The sequence below is a fragment of the Mus caroli genome, chromosome 1 (assembly GCF_900094665.2).
Source record: "Mus caroli chromosome 1, CAROLI_EIJ_v1.1, whole genome shotgun sequence".
Classification (NCBI taxonomy): domain Eukaryota; kingdom Metazoa; phylum Chordata; class Mammalia; order Rodentia; family Muridae; genus Mus; species Mus caroli.
This window is the reverse complement of record NC_034570.1, coordinates 83,998,290-84,022,692: the sequence shown is the minus strand read 5'-3', so window position 1 is coordinate 84,022,692 and position 24,403 is coordinate 83,998,290. Positions and strand designations below refer to the sequence as shown.

Here is a 24,403-nt window from a genome sequence, read left to right as displayed (position 1 = left end):
AGGATGATATCATTAAACGTGAGCCATAAACCACAGGCCTTTATACAGGCCACCATCTGTCCACCCTCCCTCAAGTCCAACTTTCTATGTTGTTCTGGAAAAATCCTAGTATCCAAAGGTCACCTCCATTATGAGGATTAGGCTTCCCTTGAGGTCCACAGGCCCCAGAACATTAGAATCCAAGAGAGTCAGAATCCATCCGGTATGTGACTGAGCGTCCCTACGCTCAAACAGCGTACAACAAAAATCCAGCAAGACACTTCCATTGTCTGTCCAGAAGGACAGGACACACTGCCTCCCCTACCAGCTCCAACAGCATCTGTACAATCAAACCAGCTTCATGCAGCTGCTACCCGAAGTAACACTCACTGGAGATACAAAAGAAAAAAGAAAAAAAGAATGTGTCTGTGTCTCAGCTCCAGACCCCCATCTCCTTGCTCTTCTCAGGGCAGCAAGCTGATTTAAGTCCCACTCAGCCCTAAGATAGCATCATCTACCGTGCTCATGGGTAACCCAGGTTAGCACCAGCACAGCCGCTGGAAGACACTGTCAACACACCATAAGAACCTACCGAGTCCTTCAGCAATGAGCACTCCTGCATGGAAAGGGAGGTGTAGGAGACCAGACTCCATCCCCAGTCCCCATACCCAAGATTCTAGCAATGAAAACAAAGTTCAGGAATATACACATAGGTTTGGGTATGTTTGTGTAAGGAGTTGGACAAATGAGAGTGTGGTGTAGGGTGTGTGTATGTGGGTTATACAAGATGTGTGATATATGTGATGTGATATAGAATGAATGTGTGTGTTATATAGGGTATGTAGTACACATACAGTATGTGTGGAATGGTATGTGTGTGGTATATACGGTATGTGAAATTGGTGTGTGTGGTATGAGTAGGTCAGTGTGTTATATGGTATATGTAATATGGGTGAATATATATATATATATATATGCTACATGATGTTTATATTCACTGGTATGTGGTATATGGTATATGTGATATATGGTATGAGAATATGGTAATTTCAGAAGCAAATGTGATATATGTTGGGGAATGGGGGTTGTGGGGTTGTTTATGCTATTTATGGTATATAAGTGAGGAGTGATCATTATATGTAGCTGTAGGATATTCAGAACATATAGTATGTGGTGTGTGGGCTATGTTTTGTATTTAGTACATATAGTACATATTGTTATAGTAAATGTAATGTGTGATGTAGGAGTGGTGGGTATAGTGTGGTATAGTAATTGTGATAAATCCCACATGTGTATGTATAGTGTGTGAGAGAGAGAGAGAAAGAGAGAGAGAGAGATTGGTGTGACTTATGGTGTGTATATACAGGGCATGCATAGTATATGTAAGGGGAACTGTCAAGAGTATGGAGGACATTGTGTATATGGCACAAATGATATGGAGTGGGGAGGGTATGGGACTTGATGAATGTTTGTAGTGTGCATGATTGTGGGGGTAGAGTGTAGAGGGTATGGGTATATGGATTAGAGGGCTATGATGTATACATGCTATATATGAAATATACATACATATATACATATGCACATATGTGCATATATGTATATTTACATATACATGCACATATGTACATATGTGTGTATGTGTACATAAATGTATATATGCATGTGTATACACATACACTCCCTGGGGAGCAAAGGGTCCATTTGGCTTCCGTGTCTGGATCACAGTCCTTCATTAGGGGAAACCAAGACAGGAACTCAGGGCAGACACTGAAGCAGAAGCCATAGAGGAACACCCTTTACTGACCTGCCTTCTACAGCCTGCTCAGCTTGCTTTCTAATACAGCCCAAGGCTACACTGGGCTGAGCCAAGTGCTACCACGGATTTGCCTACAGCATGATAACTAAGTAAGACTCTGAGCCTAATAAAGAGGGTTGGTGGTGTAGCTTACTGATAGAGAGCTTACCTGGCATGCATGAACCAAAGCCAAGTTCTTAATAAAAATTAAACCAGGGAAGCATGTGGCCTCCCCAGTATAGGGTGAAGTGGGTAACAGAAGGAACTCTCTCAGGATGGGGTCAGTGCTCAGTGAGAGGCAGCAGTCCAGGCTTCCCTAACAACATACCCTCACACTCTGCAAATGGTGCAATGTGAATTTATTCTCTCACAGCTCTGGGGGCTGGAAGTGCAAGACCATCATGCCATGCGGCCAGCCGCCTGTGAGAGCAATCATCTGGCTTCAGCGGTTGACTCCCATTCTGCCCTCACCCAGCTTCTCCACTGGTGTCTCTTCCTTTTCTTACGTCACCAGCCCGGTGGATCAGGGTCCACCCTAATGATCTCACTTAGCTTCCTCAACTCCCTCGGGGCCCTTCTCCAAATCCAGACACACTGACAGACAGCACTTCCAAGATTTCAACGAACAGGGTTCAGTCCACAGCAACAGGGAGTCTGGGGAGAGAGAGAGCCATGCCAACATTTCTATTTACAAGACAGAGACACAAAGCTCTGAGAAGCAAGGAAGCCCTGGGCTGTTGGAAACAGGAAGGGGGGACACATTATCATCCCTGCTCCAGGAGGCTGAGGTGGGAGTCAGGAGTGAGGTGCATTTGGTAGAAGTTTTAGGAACCGGATGAGAACACAGACCTGTGGGCTAGGTCCACACCTACAGGAGGCACTAAGAAGCTTCCAGATTCTCGATGGGGGGGGGGGGGCTGCTATGCTCACATAGGGTAGGAAGAGAGCATGACACCCGGGAGCCATGTGGTCATATGCTGAGGGTCTCGTGGATCACACTCCAGGAAGCTCGAACTGAGGGAACCCTAGGCCTGAGCGGTGATGGTAGGGACCAAATACCAACGTTCTAGAAGATATATCCCATCCTCCAAAAATGCACTAACAAGTCAAAGGTAATGAGAAGAACAGTCATGTGGGTGCCAGACACCCACCCCATTCATTCTCTCAAACATGCTCTGGGTAAATATCAATTCAAGACGCTGTTCTTCCCCTGCCAGTTAGGAAAGTTCAGCCGATTTTCCAGGGAAGACACAAGCTGTCTCAGTGCTAAGGGAGCAAAATGGAGTTCGGGGTTGTTAAGTCAGCCAAGGGCTGTGCACACTAGAGCCAAATGGAGTTCATGAAACTAAGCACAGCGCTGTGTTGCTTCCCTCCTTGAGGTGATGGCCAGTTTGCCCTAGGGAGAGAGAATGAAAGTCAAGTGTCTGAAAAGGCTACCAAGAATTCTACCCATGCCTCTCTGCTATGGAGGGATTAGGTTAGGGCACCAGGGAGCATCGAGAGCAAGAAAGGATGAGCAAGGCACAGAGGTGCCTTACTGCCCTGTTAGCTCACTACCTTCTTGGTTTAATTGATCCTCACCGATCTAACTGCCTGTAGTGAGCAGAAGGGAACATTTTAGGAAGGATGGTAACATCATTCAGAGCTCAAAAACAAAATACAACCTCAGTGCACAACATGGGTGAAACTACCACCGGGGCTGGCGAAATGGCCCAGCAGTAAAGAGCACTGGCTGCTCTTACAGAGAGGTTCCCTTGCTGGCACCCAGAGAACAGCTAACAAACATCTAGTTCCAAGGGATCCTGTGCCCTCTTCTGGCCTCTGTGGGCGCTGCATACACATGGTACATAGATAAACATGCAGGCAAAACACCATACACATAAAATAAAACTAAATCCTTTTCTTTTAATTTTCATATATACTGGTCACAACACCACTTAGAAAACAAATATCCAACAGCAACAAAACGATGACTAAAATACGGGGCTGTAGAGATCAGTGTGGAGAGGCAGGATGAGCAGAGCTGGTTCAGTGCAGTCTATTACTAGAAAATTCAAACGCAGACAAAACTAACCTGTGCCAGTGGGGACTTTAAGAACTGATACTCTCTGGGGAAGATGCCAAAATGTAGAAGATGTGAGGAAGACTTTGGAGTAATGGGAACTTAAAACATCTCCAGCTGAGTAGACTTTGGTGGGACGGAAAGGCCGGTATAGAGCATCTCAAGTTAAAAGCACAGGGGACCTGTGAGAAGAACTTAGTCAAAATCAATGAATTTAACCCAGTGCCTGACTTTCCAGGCAGATTGGACATAGTTGGGAAGACAGAAGTACCTGGAGAAACAGCTGGAGAAAATCTCACAGAACGAGAGGAGCTGGGGAGATGGCTCAGTGGATAAAGCACAGAGTACACACTTGGGAGAGCCTAAAGTCCCCAGAACCCATGCAAAACCAGGTGTGATAATAAGTGTCCTCAACCCCAGTGATGCTAATCAGACACGGCAGTAGAGACAGAACTCCCTAAAGCTCACAGGCCAGCCAGTCGGGCATATGGAGTGGCACAGCAACAAAGAGATGCTGTCTCAAACAGGATTGTCCTCTGACCTTTACATGTGTGTGTGGCACATGCACGCCCATACTTATATACATGAACACATACATGCAGTACATACATACACTGTGCTCACGCAGAGAGAGAGAGAGAGAGAGGAAGGGAGGGAGGAGAGAGGGAGCAAGCAGCAGAGACAGGCTGGAGAGATGTCTCCACGAGTCAAGCTTTGACTGTACAGGCGTGAGAAGCTGAGTTTGAATTGCCAACACTGCAGGCGTGCAGGCAGTCTCCGTCTGTAGTCTCGGTGTTGAAAGGAAGAGATGGTGGGATCTCAGAGGCTCACTTCCCAGGCAGTCTAGCCAAGGAGTGAGTTCCAGGCTTATGAGCCACCCTGTCTCAAAAACATAAGGTAGAGGGCAGTGGAGGAAGACACAACACTGACCTCTGACCTCCGGCATGCTCACGCACTACATACTCTGAACTCACTGCATGCACAGACTCAGGCAGTGGCAGGCAAACATGAGGGAAAAAAGGAAGGAGAGAAGGGACTTTCAGACAGATGTGTGTGCATGGTCCTAACAGAGTACCTCCATAGAGATTCACGTACGCCCCAGAAAAGTGCTGAGAAATGAGTCTGAACCAAAGCACCCCCGGTATAAACTGATTTAAAACTTAGGGAAAAGAGGCAACTCGAGTGTTCACACTCTGCTGACAAGGAGGCCGTGGTGCCGCTCCACACCTGCATGGGACCCTTCACCACAAAGAGCAAGATGGCCCGAGGGGGCAGAGGAAGCAGGGGCTCGGAGGCAGGGCCACCGTTTAGCCCTCAAGAGGAACCAAGAAACTTCTTGCATGTGTTCGGCTGAACTTGAGAACACTTTCAGGCCAGTGACTTGTTATGGTTTCAGGATGAGTGTGCTCCACCTGAGTCACCCCTGCCAACAAGGCACAAGGCAGATAGAGAGCTGCCACTTCAGTATCGTGGGCACGAAGACGGAGAGGAACTGTCTTCCAGAGACGTTTGGAGATGCTTGACCCATGCTTGGGAGGAAAGGGAAAAGTGAGTGTCTGAAGGAACATTGGTGTCTGTTCCTGCTGTTACTAAATTCCAACAAGTGGGGTGCCAGGGTCGGGGGCGTAAGAGCAACAGGAACCACCTCTAATGGCTCCTAAAGGTGCTAGTCCAAGGCCACGGTGCTGGCAGATTCAGCATCTGGATAGAGTTGCGTTCATGGGCTGTCTTCTCGTGGTTTGCTCATTCAATGGAAGATGCAAGGCACCTGGATGGCTCTAGCCCTAGAGCACCAGCCGCATCCAGCAGGGTCTATTTCATGGCTTCGTCAGTGTCCAGGGCTCCACTGTCTAATACCATCATGCTGGCAGCCAGGTTTTCAGTGAGAGTTTGTGGGTGACACAAATATTCTGCAACAAGGGAATAAAGGGTCCCATTCAAATGGTAGCAAGGGCTATGGCTTTCTCCCCCCCCCCCAGAAGATTTTGTGTTAGTGTTTAATGGAGTATGTGGCTGTCATATGACCTAAGAATGGATGAAAGGGGAGAAGCCAGACCCCACCTCTGAGTACCAAATGCTACATCTCATTAACTTACCCCACATTTTATCCTGTGTGCCTCGACATGTCTCAAATTCAGTATCTCTAAGGCCAAGCTTCCTCGCATCTCTTAGCCCCATGAACAAAATGTAAAATCCAGCAGCACAAAGTGAAAATCTAGGCCTCACACTGGCACCCTCCTCTCCCTCACTATCATCTCTAGCCATCCAGGTTCAGAGCACCTCCCTTCCTAAACAGCCTGATGTCAGCCCTATGTCCATTATCCCCACCATCCACCAACACCATCATCGTCCCCTTGACCAGGTCAACAGGACTCCAGCAATAACCAAACTGCTGGCCTCTCCAAAGCACCAAAGTCACTCCTGCAGACAGGGGCTCTTTCCATAGTTCAAGTCCCATTCTTAGTACTGTGACAATCCCTACCAAAGAGTCATGTGGATTTTCCAGGCAAAGCACTGACCTGACCAAGGATGTTCCTTGGCCTTTGCCTGCTGTCCACTCTTGTGGCTGTCCCTTGTTCCTCTGCCCCTGGCACACTCACTGCCTCTTGGGCCCTTCAAAGTGCCAGTGCATGTCCCCATAGGTCTCACCTCATCTGCTTCTTCCTTAGAGAAGTTCCCACTCCCAGATGTCAAACGTCAATCAAGTGCAGCTTCCCACAGACACCCTCTAAAAAGCCTGGAAGGATGGCCCATTAGCCAGCAGACTTTGCTCAGCGAACTCCTGGTAAACCTCAGGAAAACAGAAGCCAGGTCCCAGCAAGGACTAGTAAGTCCATGCAGGCTCAAGACATGAGCAAATGAATACCTTTCCACTTTGAGACGAGCCTAAGCAATAAGTGCACTTAGCTTCTCTCTACAAACCCAGAGGAGTGGAGGGAAAGAGTCAAATGGTCACAACGCCCAGGGCAGGCGCCTCTCCCTGTGAAGAAATAAGAGGACTCTGTTCACAACTAATTAATGGGGGGGAAAACAAGCCACGGGGAATGCACATATTACCTAGAGTACTATGTTGTTAAAAAAAAAATCAGGGAGAAACAAATTGCTGGGCGGTATAGGCATGTGTGTTCTCCGACCCCCACGCTGCCGCTCTTGTCCCGTTCGGTAGCTAACTCGTTCCTTAAGTACTTCCCAAGGAAACAGCCTGAGCGGTCTTTCCCACAGATTTGAAAATTCCTTATAATAAAAATGTCAAGGGTGAAATAAGACAATGCTTTTTCCCAGCCCTGCATCAGGCCAAATTACATAGGAGAGCCAACATTTGAACAATAAAACTCAGAATGGGGCTCACCTTTAGCTTGCTGGCATCCTGGTCGGAGCAGGGATTAGATGGCTCAGAGGTTGAAGTGGAATTTTCATTTCCCAAGGCTGTCTCAGACATGAGGCACAAATCTCCTTGGCCCATGCCCAGCCTCCTCCCCGCATCCTCCCAGCCTGCCCTGCTTGGCCCCTGCACCCTGCAGCTAGACCCTACAAACCCTGGAAAGATACTGATGGCTGCCTGAGAGGAACCATCTTTGCCTTGTGGCTGCTCAAAGACCCTCCATCCAAGGACTGACAGTAAGAGCCACTCTTCCATGTTCTGTGCTGGGCAAGGGACATTGCCATCAAGGATGTCCCAGATAGGCCAGCTCTCCCAGGACTTCTTGGGTAGCCTGGGCCAGTCCTGACAGGGCCAATCCAGGCAGGGCCTGGGAATCCAGATATCTGACATAGGAGATTTGGCGCTTATGTCGGCATGTGTTTCTTCAGGGCAATCCAGACTTCCTATTTGTTTTTGTTTGGGAATTTGGGATTTTTGTTTGTTTGTTTTTTGGTTTGGGTTTTGTTTTAGGAGTTGGGGGTTGCTAGTGGGTGGTGAAATGGAATCTTGATTTATAGCCCAAGCTAGCCGAGAACTCACAGACATCCTCTTGCCTTAGTTTTGTAATTGCTAGTATTACAGGTATGAGCTACCATGACCAGCATAGGTGGCTTTTTGATGGCCCCTACCTGCCTATAAAACTTTCTGAGGTAAGTGGAGACATTCAAAATCTCTTTTCCTCAGACTCCATAAACTTTCCTCCTGTTCAATGCCAGTGCCATCCCACAGTGATCATCACTTCTCTCTGGACTCCTGTGACATCAAAAGATAATAACCAATTCCCCTAGAGCAGTGGCTCTCAACCGTCCTAATGCTGCAACCCTTTGATATAGTTCCTCATGTTGTGATGACCCCGACCATAACATTATTTCATTACTACTTTATAACTGTAAGCTTGCTACTGTTACAAATCATAATATAAATATTGGATATGTAGGATTTCTGATATGTGACCCCCAAGGGGGTCTCAACCCATGGGTTGAGAAACCCTGCCTTAGAGCCCCAGGATGGGTAGAGCCCTCTCTGAGTCCATGAAGTAGCAGGAGAGCTGCTTCCTCACTGGGCCTGTCTGGGAGCAAGGTCAGCACCAGAGATGGAGGTGCTGCCTCACTCAGGGCCAGCCTGTCTCCAACATGCCCGTGATGGGGTAGTGTTGGGTCCTCTGGGCTTCCTGGGGAACTGAATGACAGGCAAAGCTGACTACAGCTTTAAAGGCCTTTGGGGAAAATGTTCATGGTCGATTTGCATGCTGGACCGTGTCTCTCCGGTGTGCTTGTTCACAAGATCTCATCCTGCAGTTCCCCCTATCACCACCCCACTTGGGACAACTCGATTAAAATTCCCCACTCTAACCCAATATTCAGAGTAACTCTCATCTCCCGATGGCAGACAAGCATGAAACAGCAGAGCAGCAGAGTCACCCTGCAGAGACATCAGTCCTCATCCTTGGTCTGAAAAGGAGGAAAACAGCATCCAGAGCAGAGGCTCGGCTAGCCCCACACTCAGGACTCACCCCACACAGAGCAATGTGGTCGGTCTCCTCACCGCAATGCACTGGAGAACTTCAGCACTGCAGCCAGGTCCCCAGCCTCTCCCCTTTGCCCACCTGGCTCTGTAGATTACAGCTTTAGCTTTTCACCTGTTGCATGAAATATATATAAAAAAAAATAAGGCCCCCTCGCTAACACTGGCTAATTTCTAGTAACGCAGTTTCCCGCCACCAGGGTCTCCCTGGTCCCTATTCAGAGGCTGCTCATTCTCTTGTGGAGGATCCTGTTCACATTCCCAGCCATCCACCTGCTGTTGTTAGCTATCACAAATCCTCGAAACCCGGCCAAGTCAAAATTCTAGAGGCTTGTAATTTATCAGTCAGATTTCTTATCGGTAAATTCTCACTCCACAAAACTCCTACACAATGAACTCAGAGCCAATTGATATTGATATAAATTGCCCATCTAGATTAGACACATTGTCCTGTAATTATCTATCCCTTATAAAATATTCATAGCTACTGGCAGCTATTTAAAGCCACGTGGAATCTGGATCATCTTTCTCTTCCTCCATCTTCCTTCCTTCTCATGTCTCCCTATCTCTCCCATCTCTAAAACTCTCAGCCCGCCTTATTTATCCAACACTCACTCACAGGCCTTATCTTGTGCCTGCCCTCACCTGCAATATAGACCACAATCCACATTCTGCGAATGCTATATGGAGATTTATAGACAACGCTTGAAATCCATGGTCCTCTGAGTATCACTGAGAGGGCATCACTGGGCACAGGGCTCCCTCTAAGCAAGACAAAGAAAAGTAGCCCAACAAGTGTAGAACCAGGGTAACAACAGAGAAGGAGTCTTGCCAACCCTACAGGCAGGGTGATGAGGCATGTTTCTTTATCCAACACTCCCCATTCAGGTGGTGAGGCAGCAGAAGAAGCCTGCTAAACTAGAACAAGATCAGGATAGCTAAATACAGTTGAAAAAGCACCATCACAGCAAGAAACAGAGGCATTTTGGCTTGAGTTAGAAGTGGGTCAATATAGTCCTAGGGCAGCCCTCATCAAGGTGCTTCAGCAAGGAACTAGAAAGACTATGGGCGCTTACAAGTAGGAAGTCTCGGCAAAGATTTAGAACATGAGAAAATGAAACAAATGGAAACATTGCAACTGAGAAGTGCCACACCAAATTAAAGAGGCAAACTGGCTAGAAAGACTCCGCCAAGAATGGAGAGCAGAGGAAAGAACGTGAATGGGGGAAGAGAACACACACATAAACCACTGTGAACAAGAGAGGGAAACAGAAAGGCAGGAAAACCAGCAGAGCTCAGACCTGTGAGCTCGGAACCAGGACGCCACCTTTCAGTTCATCTGAGTTCTGGGGAGACAAAAGAATGGGGAAGAGATTGAACAGGCACTCAAAGGAAGTTGTCCAAGATGGACCAAAACAAGGGGGCTGTGGTGGTTTGAATGGGCATGGTCCCACAGCCCCATGTGCTTGAATGCTTGGCCCATAGAGGGACTATTGTTGCTCATGGGGAGTGGCACTATTAGGAGGTGTGGCCTTGCTGGAGGAAGTGTGTCTGTCACCATGGGATGTGGGCTTTGAGGTCATATATGTTCAATCTACACCCAGTGTGGTAGACAGTGGCTTCTGCTGCCTGGGGTTCAAGATGTAGAACTCTAATCTTCTCCAACACCATATCTGCCTGCACACTGCCGTGCTTCCAGCTGTTAAGATAATGAACTAAACCTCTGAAATGTAAGCCAGCCCCAATTAAATGGTTTTTTTTTCTTTCTTTATAAGAGTTGCCATGGTCGTGGTGTCTCTTCAGAACACAAGCTTATTGTCCTAGTTTCATTTCTGTTGCAGCAGGGGTGGAGTGTGGGGACACACACACACCTCTGACCAGAAGCAACAGGACAAATGCGGTTATTTGGGTAACAATTCCAGGTCACAGTCTGTTATTGGAGGAAGTAAAGTGCCATCCACAAAAGCATAAAGACCCGAGTTCAGATCCCACGTACCCACTAACAGCCAGTGGTGATAATATGCCCCAGTAACCCTAGCATGGGGAAGATGGAGACAGGAGGGTCACTGACAACCTTTGGACAATCATATAGCCGAACTGATGTGATTCAAGTTCAGGCTCAGAAAATTAGTGGGAGAAGAGTTGTGGAGATGGCTCAGAAGTTAGGAGCCCTGGCTGCTCCCAGAGGACCTGGGTTCAATTCCTAGAGCCAATACGGTAGCTCACAACCATCAGTAATTCAAGTCTCGGGAGAGCCTATACACTCTTCTAGCCTCCTTGGGCACCAGACATGCATGTGGTAAAACACATACATGCAGACAAAAATACATATGTACATAGAATAAATGCATAATTCAAAAATAAAATAAAGGGAGAGGGAGGGAGGGAGGGAGAGAGAGAGAGAGAAAGAAAGAGAGAGAGAGAGAGAAAGAGAGAGAGAGAGAGAGAGAGAGAGAGAGAGGAATACACCCGATGTTGACCTCTGGACTCCACATATACATGCACACTTGTATACATGTGACACTAACAAGTACACTCAACACACACACTTTTTTTGAGAAAGGGGGGAAATTAAAGGGAAATAAAGACCCTCCCAGGAAGAAAATGGTGGAAGGAATAAAAAAAATACCAGTCAAAGAGGGTTGACCAGATGGCTCGACAGTCAACAGCACTTACCACTCTTGCAGAAGACTCAGGTTTGGTTCCCAGAACCCACAAAGGGCTTACCACCACTTGTAACACTAGTGTCAGGCCATCCAATGCCCTCTTCTGACCTCCATGGAACTCTGGGCACATGTATGGTGTCCACACACATACACTCCCACACACAAACTAAGGCATTTTTAAAAACAGTCAGTACAATAACCCAGGCTTTAGGGGAGTCTTTTGCTAACCTTCGTGTTTTTTCACACTTGAAACACATCTCAAGGTTCCCATTGGCAAGACAGTGAGCAGCTGGGAAACTGCTGGGTCTCATTAGGTTGTTCGAAGCTAATTTAGAAAAGGCTCGTTCAGTTTCATTAAGAAAACCAACAGCATCCGATCACTCTGCTTTTCAAGATATTCCCCATCCTTATTTGTAAGTTAGATTCCCCACAGAGAGCATCATTCACTCATAAAACCTTGAATTTCAATCTCAAGCTTATGCCAAACGGGTCTGCCCGACTTAGCCAATAAAAATCTCAGAGACTGTAATGGCTTCATTTAAACATTGCATAGAGCACAGTCATACTAAAACTGTTCTCTGGTTACCCGAGACTCACTGAGTACACAGGGCGTCCACAGTATGGACAGTCCTGTGGGATACAGGGTTCCCTCCAGTCAGAGGAAACAACTTCTGAGAACTCCCTCTTCCAATAGCCTGCCCAGGGACCCCCACATCCCAGGCCGTCAGTCCTGGCAATAAGTAGTTATCATCAGAAATGCCTCTGTGCCGCGGTGCACTGGTTTATGAGAGGATGCTTCTCAGAGGTTCACATGATGGAACCTAAGACCCACTGGGATTCTATAAGAGGTGATTAGGGCAGGAGGGCTCCATCATAATGAATGGGCTTGTAGGAACTAGCCTGGATCTCTCACCCTCCGCCAATTCTACCATATGAAGATACAGCATTCTAAGCACCATCATGGAAGCAGAGGCAAGGCCCTCTGTAGACTCCAAAACCACAGGCACTTTGATCTCAGACGTCCCCTCTTTCCAAGTCTGGGAAATAAACTGCCATTGTTGTGTTCTACCAATGGGGACAGAAGAAGACACTAGTATTAGGATGCTCAGGGGATTTTTCAAAGTTTTAGTTCATAAGTGAGTATCACCAATCTGGTCCTCCAGGTCTTTGAGAGGAAACAAAAGGTTTAATCATCAGGCAAGAGACCAACTGCATGAGACCAGCACTCTGCAGCCAGACCCCCAATACACACATGCTCTCACAGCACCCAGCCCAGCCCTAGAGACAGGTGAGTGGCCAATCTATATGTCAGTCTTAAGGTGGAACTTGATCAGGATCACACACCTCATGGAGCACTGGAGAGCAGCTGTCACCAACGTGCAGAAGAGACATAGGAAAGGGAAGTAGCCCCCCAGAAACCATGGCTAAGGGAGAGTGATGCAAGTAGTCAGGGATGCATTTGCCGGGATGGGGCCTTCCCAAGTGACTAGAGCAGTGGATGCAAAGGGAGCAAGCTGGACTTGGTAGGACTCTCCTGCCCGCCTCCCTGCAAAGCTTCTCACAGAAAAACCAGCTTGTTCTCACACACCTGGAATTCCCATTGCATTTCACAAGCCCTGAAATTCGAGCTCTTGGGTGGAGTAAGACCCCTCCCAGCTGACCCCAGGGTCCCTTGAAGGGAGCTCGGAGTCCACCACAACTTGGCTCGGAACCACAGTCACTCCTTCCGAAACGGCATGCACAGTCTGCTTGGGATTTCAAAAGCACAAATGCACATTTTCCAAGAGGCCCTTCTCAGGCTGCTGGGTGTAAAGCCAGATTTAAGATCCAGAGTCTGGGAGAGAGAAGGGCACCTCAGGGAGCCTCCGAGGCCCAGGGTAAGACACCTGCACCCCAGGGCCTCAGCAGGTGGTCCTCCAAAAATCCAATGCAACCTTCAAAATGAATTCACTATTGTCAAAGCATATTATTCACTCATTCGTTCGTTCATTCGTTCATTCATTCATTTGACCAGCCAGCCAGCATTTATGAAGCATCTGCAGTAAGCTGGCTCTGTAGGGGTGGGCAAGGAAGCACAGGAAGCGAATGAGTTGCCTCTTCCCTTACTACAGGTGCTGGCTTCTATAGGGGACACCAGCTGCTAGGCTACTTTAGCCTACAAAAGTTCCAAAGAATGGCTTCCTCTTCTGCTCAAGGCCATTTCTGAGTCTAGACACCAGAGGGCAGGGCATATCCTAGCCACCCAGGGCCAAACAAAACCTCAAACTAGGGCTGGTCACTGTCTCACCCATCACCACCACCACCAATGTGCTACCCCAGTGCTCAGTCTAAAGGGAAAGCAGTGTTCAGCCTTCTGCCTCTGAAGCTTGTGCCTGCCCGTTGGGCTGTGAGGAGTCAGATAAGGCAGAAACTGCCAACAGGAGGAGATGGTCCTTATTCTAAAGGCAGAACGATGGGATTCAGGATCTCTTATCCAAAGTGCTTGGAGTCAGAAATGCTGCAGACTTTGAAGTTTTCTTTCTGTTTTGGAAATACTTACATAGAAATAATAAGGTATCTTGGAAATGGAATCAAAGTCTAAATGTAAAATTCCTTTATATCCCACAAATACCTTATATGTGTACATAATCTAACAGTAATGTTAGGCGATATACAAACTTTTATGACGTGGGAAGTCTGGATTTGTAGCATTGTGTCAATATGCAAAGAGTTCCAGGCGTGGGAGCATTTGGATGTTGGGTTTTCACATCAGGGATGTTTGGTTTGTAGTTCCAAAAGACGAGGTGAAGAGGAACTGCTGGCCTGACATCAGAATATAGGGATCAGGTAACCCTTTCAACAGTCTGGAATTCAGAGAGCAAACACAGGCCTGTAGAAGATTGGAGGTCTGTATAACTAACTGTTCAGGGCTCATATATGCACTGCAGCTCTCTATGGGAAACCAAGAGCAGAATGGGGAGGGACAGTTTAGTCACTGAGAGCTTCATTCTGTCAGGCCTGGATCCCTGCCAATCTCATCAGGAAGTACCAAGTGCTCCCAAATCCCTTGGGCATCCGCCCTGATCATGTCACATGACAGTGAGTCCTTCATGCCATCACCACACAGAACAGGGGACTTGCCAACAGATACGCAGCACCACTGTGTTCATTATGCCACTTTGTTGTGCCAGGGAACACCACCCAGTGAAGGGCACATCCACCATTGGTGTTACACAAGCATCCTGGATACTACAATCATGGGCCACACATTCTGCTGAACACTGGACCTGCGCTGCTGTTATTCTGCCCACACACACCACAAGGGGCAGCAGTTGGCAGCTCATGTCCATGTGTGCTGTATTCAGAGATTCAACCAACCACGGATCAAAAGTACTCAGGAAATAAAACGTTATGTGTGTTAAACAGGTAAGAAACATTTTTCTTGTCATTTCTCCCTAAACAACAGAGTATGACAACAGTGGGACCATTTGTATCATATTAGGTATTTACGTATTGTAACTAATCTGTGATTTTAAAGATCATGGAGGTATGTAAGTTACATGCAAATATTACCACCTTCTTAGCTAGGCAAGATCGTGCATGCCTGTGATCTCAGCATGAAGGAGGCTGAGGCAGGAAAAATGCCGTAAGTTTGAGGCCAGCCTGGTCTACCAGGATTATAGAGTAAGACCCTGTCTTTAGAGTTAAAAAAAATAAACAAAAATAAAAAACACCCTTTTATATCAAGACTTGAACACCCTGGGGGGTTCGTTTCCCAGTTTGGGGCTCTTGGACTCAACCCCCCATGGATCCAGAGGGATGACCAAACATCACCCTTAAGGCCTAGCTTGTAGATGCAGAGACAAGCTCAGGTATACCATTGCTCTTCCATGTTCCCACCATGGTGTTTGAAGCCCTGGTCCCAAAGCTAGCTTGGAAGCCCTGGCTCAGCACCAGTCTCAGATAACCAGGCATATGGTGGAAGGTGACATCAGGCACACGCTGCTCACCTACTTTCCTTCCATATAGATGCCGCTCCCTCTCCCCCTTCTTTTTCTCCAGTGTCTTCCAATATAGTCCAGGCTAGTCTAGAGGTATCCTCCTGCTTCCATCCCACAAGTGGATTACTGGCATCAGCTGCCACATCTGCCCTCCCCCAACCCTACCCAATTTTCTTAACTAGCCCCTTGGGATAGGCAGGTTTGCACTCCACTTTGCAGTTGAGCATCCCATAGATCCTCCTTGTGAGTGGTCAAGTCAGAACTGAAGCCTAGCAGTGCAGCCTCAGAACAGACTCCAAACCATGGAGCTCGGGGCTCAGAGATAGAGTTGAGGTGTCAGTCACCGGTGCTTCTTAGCAGCTAGCCTGCAAGTCCAAGGCCCTAGCAGAAGCATCTAGAGGTTATGGACTTTTGTTTTAACTCGAGGGCTATTTTATTGGGGTCTGAGAGAGAAAACGCTGGGGAAAGCAAGCTGGTAGGATCTCAGCAGCTGCTAGAAGAATGGAAATAACATTGTGAATCAAAGACACGCTCCCACTGGGGGCCTCGAATGTGCAGGCTTCAAACCCAATGCAGGTGACTTCCCAGAGGGATGGACTCTGAGATGGTCTCTGGAGGTAAATGCATCTTTCAGAGTGTTCCCCAACCCTGGGACCCAGTCCATGGAAAAGGGAAGGACACAGTGGTGAATGGAACAAGAAGTAGATCTCAGTGTAAGGTCCGCAAGAACATAAATGCTAGCTCAACAATAGGGAGTGTGGATATGGTTCATGTAACTGGCCAAGACAAGACCCCTGGCTGTACAGGAGCTCTTTCATCTCCAACTCCATCACCTCATGGGGTGTTCATCATCTGCAACTAAAGGCAGGAAGGGGCAGAGGATGCGGCCATAGCCTCCAAATGTGGTGTTTGAAGCCCTGGACTAACTTGGAAACCCTGGCTCAGCACCAATCTCCAAGCAACATTCCTGGTGATCAGGAACATAGCTCAGAGAGTGTGCCATGAAGGAAGAACAAGCCTTCTTGGTGGAGAGCCAACTGGCACCTATATGTGCACCGTGAGCCAAATGCATTATGTTTCGCATACTACTAACCACTGTGCTTCGCTCTGAGGTGGGCCAGTCTGAGGTTCTTTTCTCCTGTCTTTGCTGTATGTTAAGCATTGGGGATGCATTGGCTTAACATGAGCTTTCTTGCACCAACTGCCAGCACACAGCGTTAACTTCACCTGCCTTGTCCTGCTGCATGCAGTTCTGGATGCTTCCCTTGCCTGCTACAGCAAGGTTAGGCTCTGCCCACCGGCAGGGGTCACCAGAGTAACACTGATGAGGTAGTGCCTTCCTTTCCTGGCTCTGACTTGCCTGGCTTCCTCAGGTCATCCCAGTGGCTGTACTACCATCCTGCAACCCAGTGGGGGCTCACCTCCTAGGGAGTGGGGGGAGGGGGGACTCAGCTGGCTTCCCCATGGAGGGCTCAGTAATATCCAGAGAGTACTGCCTCCATTCTGACATGGCTAGACTTGGTGGTGCCACTCTATTTACAAGCATCCTCTTATCAGGAACACTCGTCTCACACTCGTCACACCTGACATATGATGGTTTTTATTGTGCTAACTTTTCCTTGTTCAACTAGTTTTCATTCATTATATTTATCAGTACTTTGAGCCCAGCTCGTCTATAAATCTTTTGCCAGGTGTCCAGAAGTAACTGGTGGTGTTCAGTGTTTGACATCCCATGCCTGGTCCCTTACCTCTTTATGTTGGAACCTCAATTTCCACCATAAGCCCCCTCCCCTCTTGGCTTATTCCCTCATTTTGAAGTATATCCTCAAGTAATTTCCTAAACCTTTAAAGTTCATAAGTTTTTCAGAGTGACTTTTAATTGATCTGGAAATAATTTCCCTTCAGAAATTAGGTCCCCATCCTAGAGTGCCATTGGGAACATTCACCAGTGTTTTATCAGGGCCACTGCTCCCCACCCCGCCACCTCCGGAAGTTCTGAAATCCCAGTGACCTCTGACATTAGCACAAGCTTTCCCTGGTGACCTGGACACTGAAGCCCGAGTTCTCAGGAGCCTCTCCAGAATCCTCTGGAGGACATGTTTGATTGTCTCTTTGGCCACACACTGCATTGCTAACTACCAGTCTTTCCTTTGAAGCAGAAGTGGATCCACACACTGCATTGCTATCTACCAGTCTTCCCTTTGGAGCTGACGTGGATTTTCAGAGAAGTTTCTGGTGGCTGCACTTTCTGCAGAAAGTCGTGCAGACTAAAGGCTCAATGTTGTCTCCCACGGGGCCAAAGGGAGTTCGACTGCCTAGAGTGTGGTAGCCAGTCCTGCTGGTCTCAGGGGCACCAGAACCTTCCGTCCCATACCAGGAGCTCAGCTTCCCTGTTCCCTTGTTGGCTGACAGTATTGTCTTCTCGGGTTGTTCTGAGTTATCATTCACCCATTCTCTGGAAGGCTCTGTCGTGTCAGAAGGATGAGGGAGGAACAATGGTAACCGGTCACACCGAGTCACACAAGTGACTGAATTATGCAACTTTCCCCGGTGAAACCAAAGTGTCCAGCCTCCAAACTCACAGAGTACCATTATGAGACCAGGCACAATGGTGCACACCTGTGGAGACCAAGGCCTTCATGGATGCATGAGAGTGCTGCATGGCAGATGGAGATGGATGGAGAGTGATGGACAGGCAGCCTCTGCCACACAAGTGATGGAAGGGGCTGAGAACACCTATTTTCCTTTAGTAATACGCCCTGGGTAAGGAATGGAAGCAACCTCGGAAGCAGATGAGACAGAGCACAGAGCTAGAGAGCCAGACACTCAAGATAAGAAATAACTTTTATTCAGTTCAGTCACTCCAGGCTTATCCCAAATTGCCAGATTTTACCTTCAACTGGCAAAATAAGTCACATATCACATGGGGCACAAATGGCAGTGTCCCTCATGTCCCCACACCATAGAATGCTGTGCAGTGTTACTGGATGGAAGGCTGTGAGAAGGAACTCTCTTCAGTTCTGGAACCAGAGCCACAAGGTGAACCAAACAACACTAAATAGTTTAATCCTGGGCAAAAGAATAGGTTTCTCCCTGCAACCCCAAGATCCACTAAACAGCTATAGACTCCTGCTTTAGAACCTTCTCTCCAGCCATAGGAAGCTATCCAGGACCCAGCCCCTCCCACTTGAATTATGCACACAGCTGCATGTGGAGGCTATAAGAGGCTCGGCTCAGCTCGGAAGGTAAAGGCACTTTCGACCACATGACTACCTGAATTCAATCCCTGGAACCCGTATGGTAGAAGGGGAGAACCAACTCCCAAACACTGTCCTTTGATCTCCACATCCACACCATAGCTTATATGTGAGCGCAGGTACAAGATGACACACACATCACACATGAATGAATGAATGAATGAATGAATGAATGCTGAACTAATGTAAATAACAGACTGTACACAGAGGAAGCTTCTATTCAGTGAGACACAGGCCACAAAATTAAGGCATGTGGGAAGGAAATCAGAGGGCAATAAAGCATTTATTATAACAATGTATAAAAAAATGTCATTGACCTTTTGAAATCTCTTAACTAGGCACAAGGGCAAAAGCAAGTCAGTCCTGGGCACTGCAAACAAGCACTCATTCATCCTCAAACAGGAACTAGAGGCTGAAGTGAGCACAACTTCAGCACAAGCACACAGGCCCCAGTGCACGGGACACTACACACGCCCAACACCAACAGAAGTTGTGGACGCCATGCAGACACTGCAGGAGAGAACAGGGCACTGACATTGCATGTCCAAGACAATTAGGTTCATAAATGTCAATCTCAAATGAGATTTACAAAAACCCTTCCATTGCTTCATTTACCTAAGACATAAAGAGGCAGCAGAAGATACAGCTCAGTGGTCGAGTGCTTGTCTTACATGCACAGGATCTGGTTGGATCCCCATGCATCGCTGACACTGGGTATTGGGTATCTGTTAAGGCTACGGCAGTTCCCCTGCGTTCTCCTCACTCCATTGTCCTTTGTCAGGCTGGAGTGTATAGTAAATTCCACAGATCACTGCCCACTTCAAAGCTTGCATGTGCCCATCTGTGGGACTTTCCTGAGATGACTAAGAATCCCTAACCAGTTATACCTACTACTTTATTGCACACCAAGGAACTCTGGGAAGGAGAGCAACGAGGTGAAAATGAGCAAGGGAAAGAAAGAAGCTCCCAAGTCAAGAGGCACTTCCAGGAATCTCTGTGCGGATGGAAAGTCATCAGATCCCTGCAGGGCAGGATTAGTCTCCAAGTGCCTGGTGTGCAGGCACCAAGGAGACAACAGGTACCAGCAGACCACTACTGGTGACATCATCACCAGCATCCTAGGTGCCACTGGTTCCCAAGGCCTGAGTGAGGGACAAGCAAGTCTTACCAAAAAGGCCACACTGACTTTCTGTGGTGACCTCATGGATCTGGGGTGGTAGAGGCCCTTCAAAAGCATGTCTAGCCTCCTCAGGTCACGCACAGTGGTCCTCCAGCTTACACTTAGACCCCAGGCCATGGGAAAGCCACAATGCCTTTCACCACTAGGAAGGCTACTTAGGACTTAAAACTTCCCCATTAATATGTAGCATCCACTACAATCAGATTGTGCCAGGACATCAGCAGCAGGCAGACGTGAAAAGAACACTGCTGTGGATCCAAATCAAAAGTGTTTTACATGCAAAGCCATAGCCCCATACCATCCCTTTCCAGCAAGCCTTCTGTTGTCAGGAATGACATGACTGAAGAATAAAAGGCAGTCCAGTCAGTATTACAAGCCACTCTTACCCTTTTGCCCAAATGGCTCTCTGTTGGTGCTGCACTGTGGGCCAAGATGATCTAACCGCCCCACAAGGTCAATCCCAAATCCAGACTGTGGGCTCTCAGCACTGTGACCACCGTAAGTGCACTTCCACTAGGAAGCAGTTTTCTCAGGACAGAGAACCCTCCCAAACAAAGTGCCTGCAGGCCTGGGCACTTCACAGGACCTCAGCAGTGTCCCTGGAAAGGCCTGACAGGAAGAGCTCTTCCTGTCTGCTGCAGAGCCTACACTGCTCCAGGAACTGGTTGAGCACAGGCCAGAGCAGCTCTCAGGCATGAAGAACTTCCCTCTGCTCTGGCCCACAGTCAGTACTTTATCTTTCAGGAAATTTTTATCTAAAAATTCATTCATGAAAGTGAAAAGGGGAAACTCTGAAATAATGGTCCTTAAGCCTGACATCAGTACTGGTCAACATTTGAAAAATGCCAATTATCTACTTTACCAATCTACTGTCAAAACAAAAGACTCTCCAGCTTAAGTCATCTTATGGAAAAAGAATATGAATAAATACAAAAATACATAAACAAATAAATAAATACATACATAGATGATAAATAGATAATAGATTAATAGATAAATAGACAGACAGACAGACATCACAAATAAAATAGCTACAAAATATATGGCATTGCCTTGGCAGGTTTCTGGACATATGTCTAAAAGCCCAATACTGATAAGATAAATTCTGAGGGATCAGCACTGGTTCCAACCTGCCTAGCCAAGATTCCATTACACAAGCCTTCACTTAAATCAAGTGGCTGCCCCAGTAACAGCAACAACCCCACAGATACCCCTTTGATGAGCTGGGACAACCCTCAGGCTCCTTCCTCTGGACCACTAAGCTCTTCTGCTAGGGCCAGTTCAGCCAGAAGGCAGTAGGTTCAGCAGACACCCACATCCCCATGCTAGGAAGGACACAGGTAACCAGAGCTCAGAAGTCTGCTGAGTAGAGGGTCAGTCCTCACCGAGGTCACATCAACTTCCTATGGTACCCTCATGAACCTGGGGCGTTTCTTACCCCTCACCTCATCCTTGACAGCAATGACATGCAGTGCTGTCATAGCACTGCCGGAGACGAGGGGAAGTGTCCTCAGTCCATGCCGATGCTGTGTCACATTCAGAGTCACCAGCTGGAAATGCTGAACAAGCTGAAGAACCTGCAGTCATTGAAAGGTTCTGAAAGCAGGTTTAAGACAGGGGAAGCTACTCAAGTCCAAGTGAAGAGCTGTGCTGGGATCACACAGAACAGCTGTGGGGAGGCAGGGACAGGCTCTGGCCAGCTCATTCCTGCCCCAGACACAGGACTCACTGTCCAGGACTGGGCAAGGCTCATCAAAACTCATGTAGTACATTTGGACCAGCTTGGTGTTGCTGCCTTGGGCCTTCCTGAGACACTGGGGTGGGATTTGGAACTCCATCCACAGAATACCAAGGCTACCAACTGCCTGACAGGTCAGCTAAAACACAAAATGGTACACTAGGAAAGTATTAACAAGTTAGATCCCATTTATGGCCAAAAGTCTAAACAGATTTATTACCTGCTTGTCCCAAATATTCTCAAGTCTATAATCAGCACAGATCCACACACTAATCCTAACAGGCTTCAAAATGACAAAAGGTGATTTCACTGAAACAGGAGCAACCTAAGGATGCTCAAGGCCGTGGTTACAGACCCACCTGCTTGTGACACTCACCACTCAAGAGTTAAACAAACCTGCAATCCTGCAATAAGCTCATCTCTCTCACCCACCAACAGCCCTGGGCAGGACAGGGAAAGACCTCTAGAAGCACCCACAAAGGCCTTGGGTCAGAAAGTGGGAGGAACAGTCACCCAACACCTAGATATCCTGTCTAACGTACATCAAGAAGCTGTAGCCTGGAATCAGCCAGGTGACCGAGACATTTTCCACTTCCTGTATGGGAGGGTCTGAAGAGAGCACCCCGTGTCATCTTATCTTGTGAGGACTGGCAGTGAGTACTATTAAGATGGTCCCTGATCTGAATGTGGGCAGTCGCTTACTGGTTAGTTCCAGGTGGGTCTCCTAAAGGTAATCACTGTCTGAAGATCCCCAGGGTAAGACATCAGAAAACCCTTGGCAGAACAGATGGTGCCCTGTGAACACTGTTCTGGGACCTCTGTGCAATAAGATAGCAGCCCAGAGCCGGGCGTGGTGGCGCACGCCTTTAATCCCAGCACTCGGGAGGCAGAGGCAGGCGGATTTCTGAGTTCGAGGCCAGCCTGCGCTACAGAGTGAGTTCCAGGACAGCCACGACTACACAGAGAAACCCTGTCTCGAAAAACCAAAAAAAAAAAAAAAAAAGATAGCAGCCCAGAAGCCATCTTAGACGGAAGACAACTCCCAAAAGAGAACAGTGGCAGCGAAGAGAAGGGATGTGCACCTGGCAGCATAGACAGACAAGCATCGACAGCATAGACAGACAAACCCAGGCAAGAAAGCAGGCTAGCAAGTGCATGAACCGAATTCCTCCTCCCTACATCTTTTCTTAACAAACCTCTCTTTCTGTTTGGATATCAAGCCTTAAAAGAACAATAAATTGCAAAGTAGGAACATAAATAGATGCATAGCCTGGAGAAAAAAGCCTTCCCCACTGGGGCAATCACCAGGCTCAGCCCATACTGCACACATTGCCAGGAAGAATCCAAAACAGAGAGACTGAAGAGGAACAAAATTAAGTTTGTATGCGCCTCTCAGTTGACAATGACTCAAGGAGCGTTCGATGGCCCAAGCACCTGAGATGGAATCACAGTCCAAGAGAACACAGCCGTTTCTTCTTCACTGACAGCCAAGGACCAAGCTGGCAGCACAGGCCATGGTTCCCAGGATGCCAGAGTCTGTGTCAGTTTTCACTGCAGGTGATCGGCTTCCACACTGCAGTCAGCGCTGCATGTGAATGCTACTCATAAAGCAAAAACTTCTTTATGGGGTCTGGCAGCGGCAGCAAGGGAACCAGATGCAGTCGGTATTTGCCAAGAGCTCTTCTCACAGCCACCCGGCACAAACTCAGCAAGGTCCTGGGAATACCTGGGGAGTGTGAAGAGAAAGAGGAGGGAAAGGTTACTTCTCTCCTAGCTCGGAAGGCCCAAAGCCAACCTTCCTAATCTGAGCCGATAACACACTGCTATTAATGTTCTTTGAGAAATAGAGGACCAAGGACAAAATATCAACTCGTATGGCCTCTGACAAGATGGGAGAAGTGAGGGGTAGGCATCAGGCAGGAAATCAGACAGACACACAGGTTAATCTCTGCATGTGAGACAGCGCTGACAGCAAATCCAAGCACAGGTAAACTCCAAACTCTGTTGCCATTGACTTATTAATTCCTTAACAAATCCTTCCATGCAAACAAGCAAACTCCATATTTCATTTTGACAAAAACTAGATTTATCATATAACTCTACCCTTTGATATTTTAATGGAATTTTTAAAAATGAAGAAAAGAACTCTAGAAAATGAGCTTGTAGCTCTGTTTGTTAAAATGCACATGAGAGGAAGGCAGGGGCTAAGCTGGGCAGAGAAGACAGAGATGAGGAAGGTAGAACATAGGACCCATGAATGAAGATCCTGTGATGGGCCAACGTGACAGCTCAGAGTGTAAGTGTGCTGCTGCCACGCTTCATCACCTGAGCCAACCCATGGAGCCATGTGGCAGAAAGAACTGACTGCTGCACGCTATCCTCTGACTTCTACAGTCATGCTATGGCATGTGCATGTTTCCCTCATATACGTTTAAATAAAACATATTAAAAATATTTTAAATGCCATGATGAAACCCATCACTTGATACAATGACCTAAAAAACAAATTAAGAAAAAATGAAAAATAAAAGAATCTAGGTGATGGCAGAGGCAGGTGGATTTCTGAGTTCAGTGCCAGCCTGGTCTACAGAGTGAGGTCCATGATAGTCAGGGGTACACAAGAAATGCTGTCTCAAAAAAAGGTAAAACATTACAAATAACCCATTCTGAGAAGAGCAAAAAGGTGGAGAATATAACTCTAAGAACTTTGAAAGCATATGTCTACATGTATAGATTTGAAAGCATATGTCTACATGTATAGATTTGAAAGCATATGTCTACATGTATAGATTTGAAAGCAT

The 24,403-nt window shown here is 47.4% G+C and overlaps 1 protein-coding gene across 2 annotated transcripts in view; it reads right to left on the bottom strand.

The window, feature by feature from the left end:
- Window positions 1–22,577: 22,577 nt before the first annotated feature.
- Asb1 (ankyrin repeat and SOCS box containing 1) overlaps window positions 22,578–24,403 on the bottom strand; it is a 15,067-nt gene continuing 13,241 nt past the window's right edge. For both annotated transcript variants that reach the window (XM_021161756.2, XM_021161763.2), the window contains one exon: window positions 22,578–23,328. In XM_021161756.2, coding sequence (XP_021017415.1) covers window positions 23,201–23,328 — 128 coding nt within the window. In that variant the 3' untranslated portion in view covers window positions 22,578–23,200. The remainder of the gene's footprint in view (window positions 23,329–24,403) is intronic.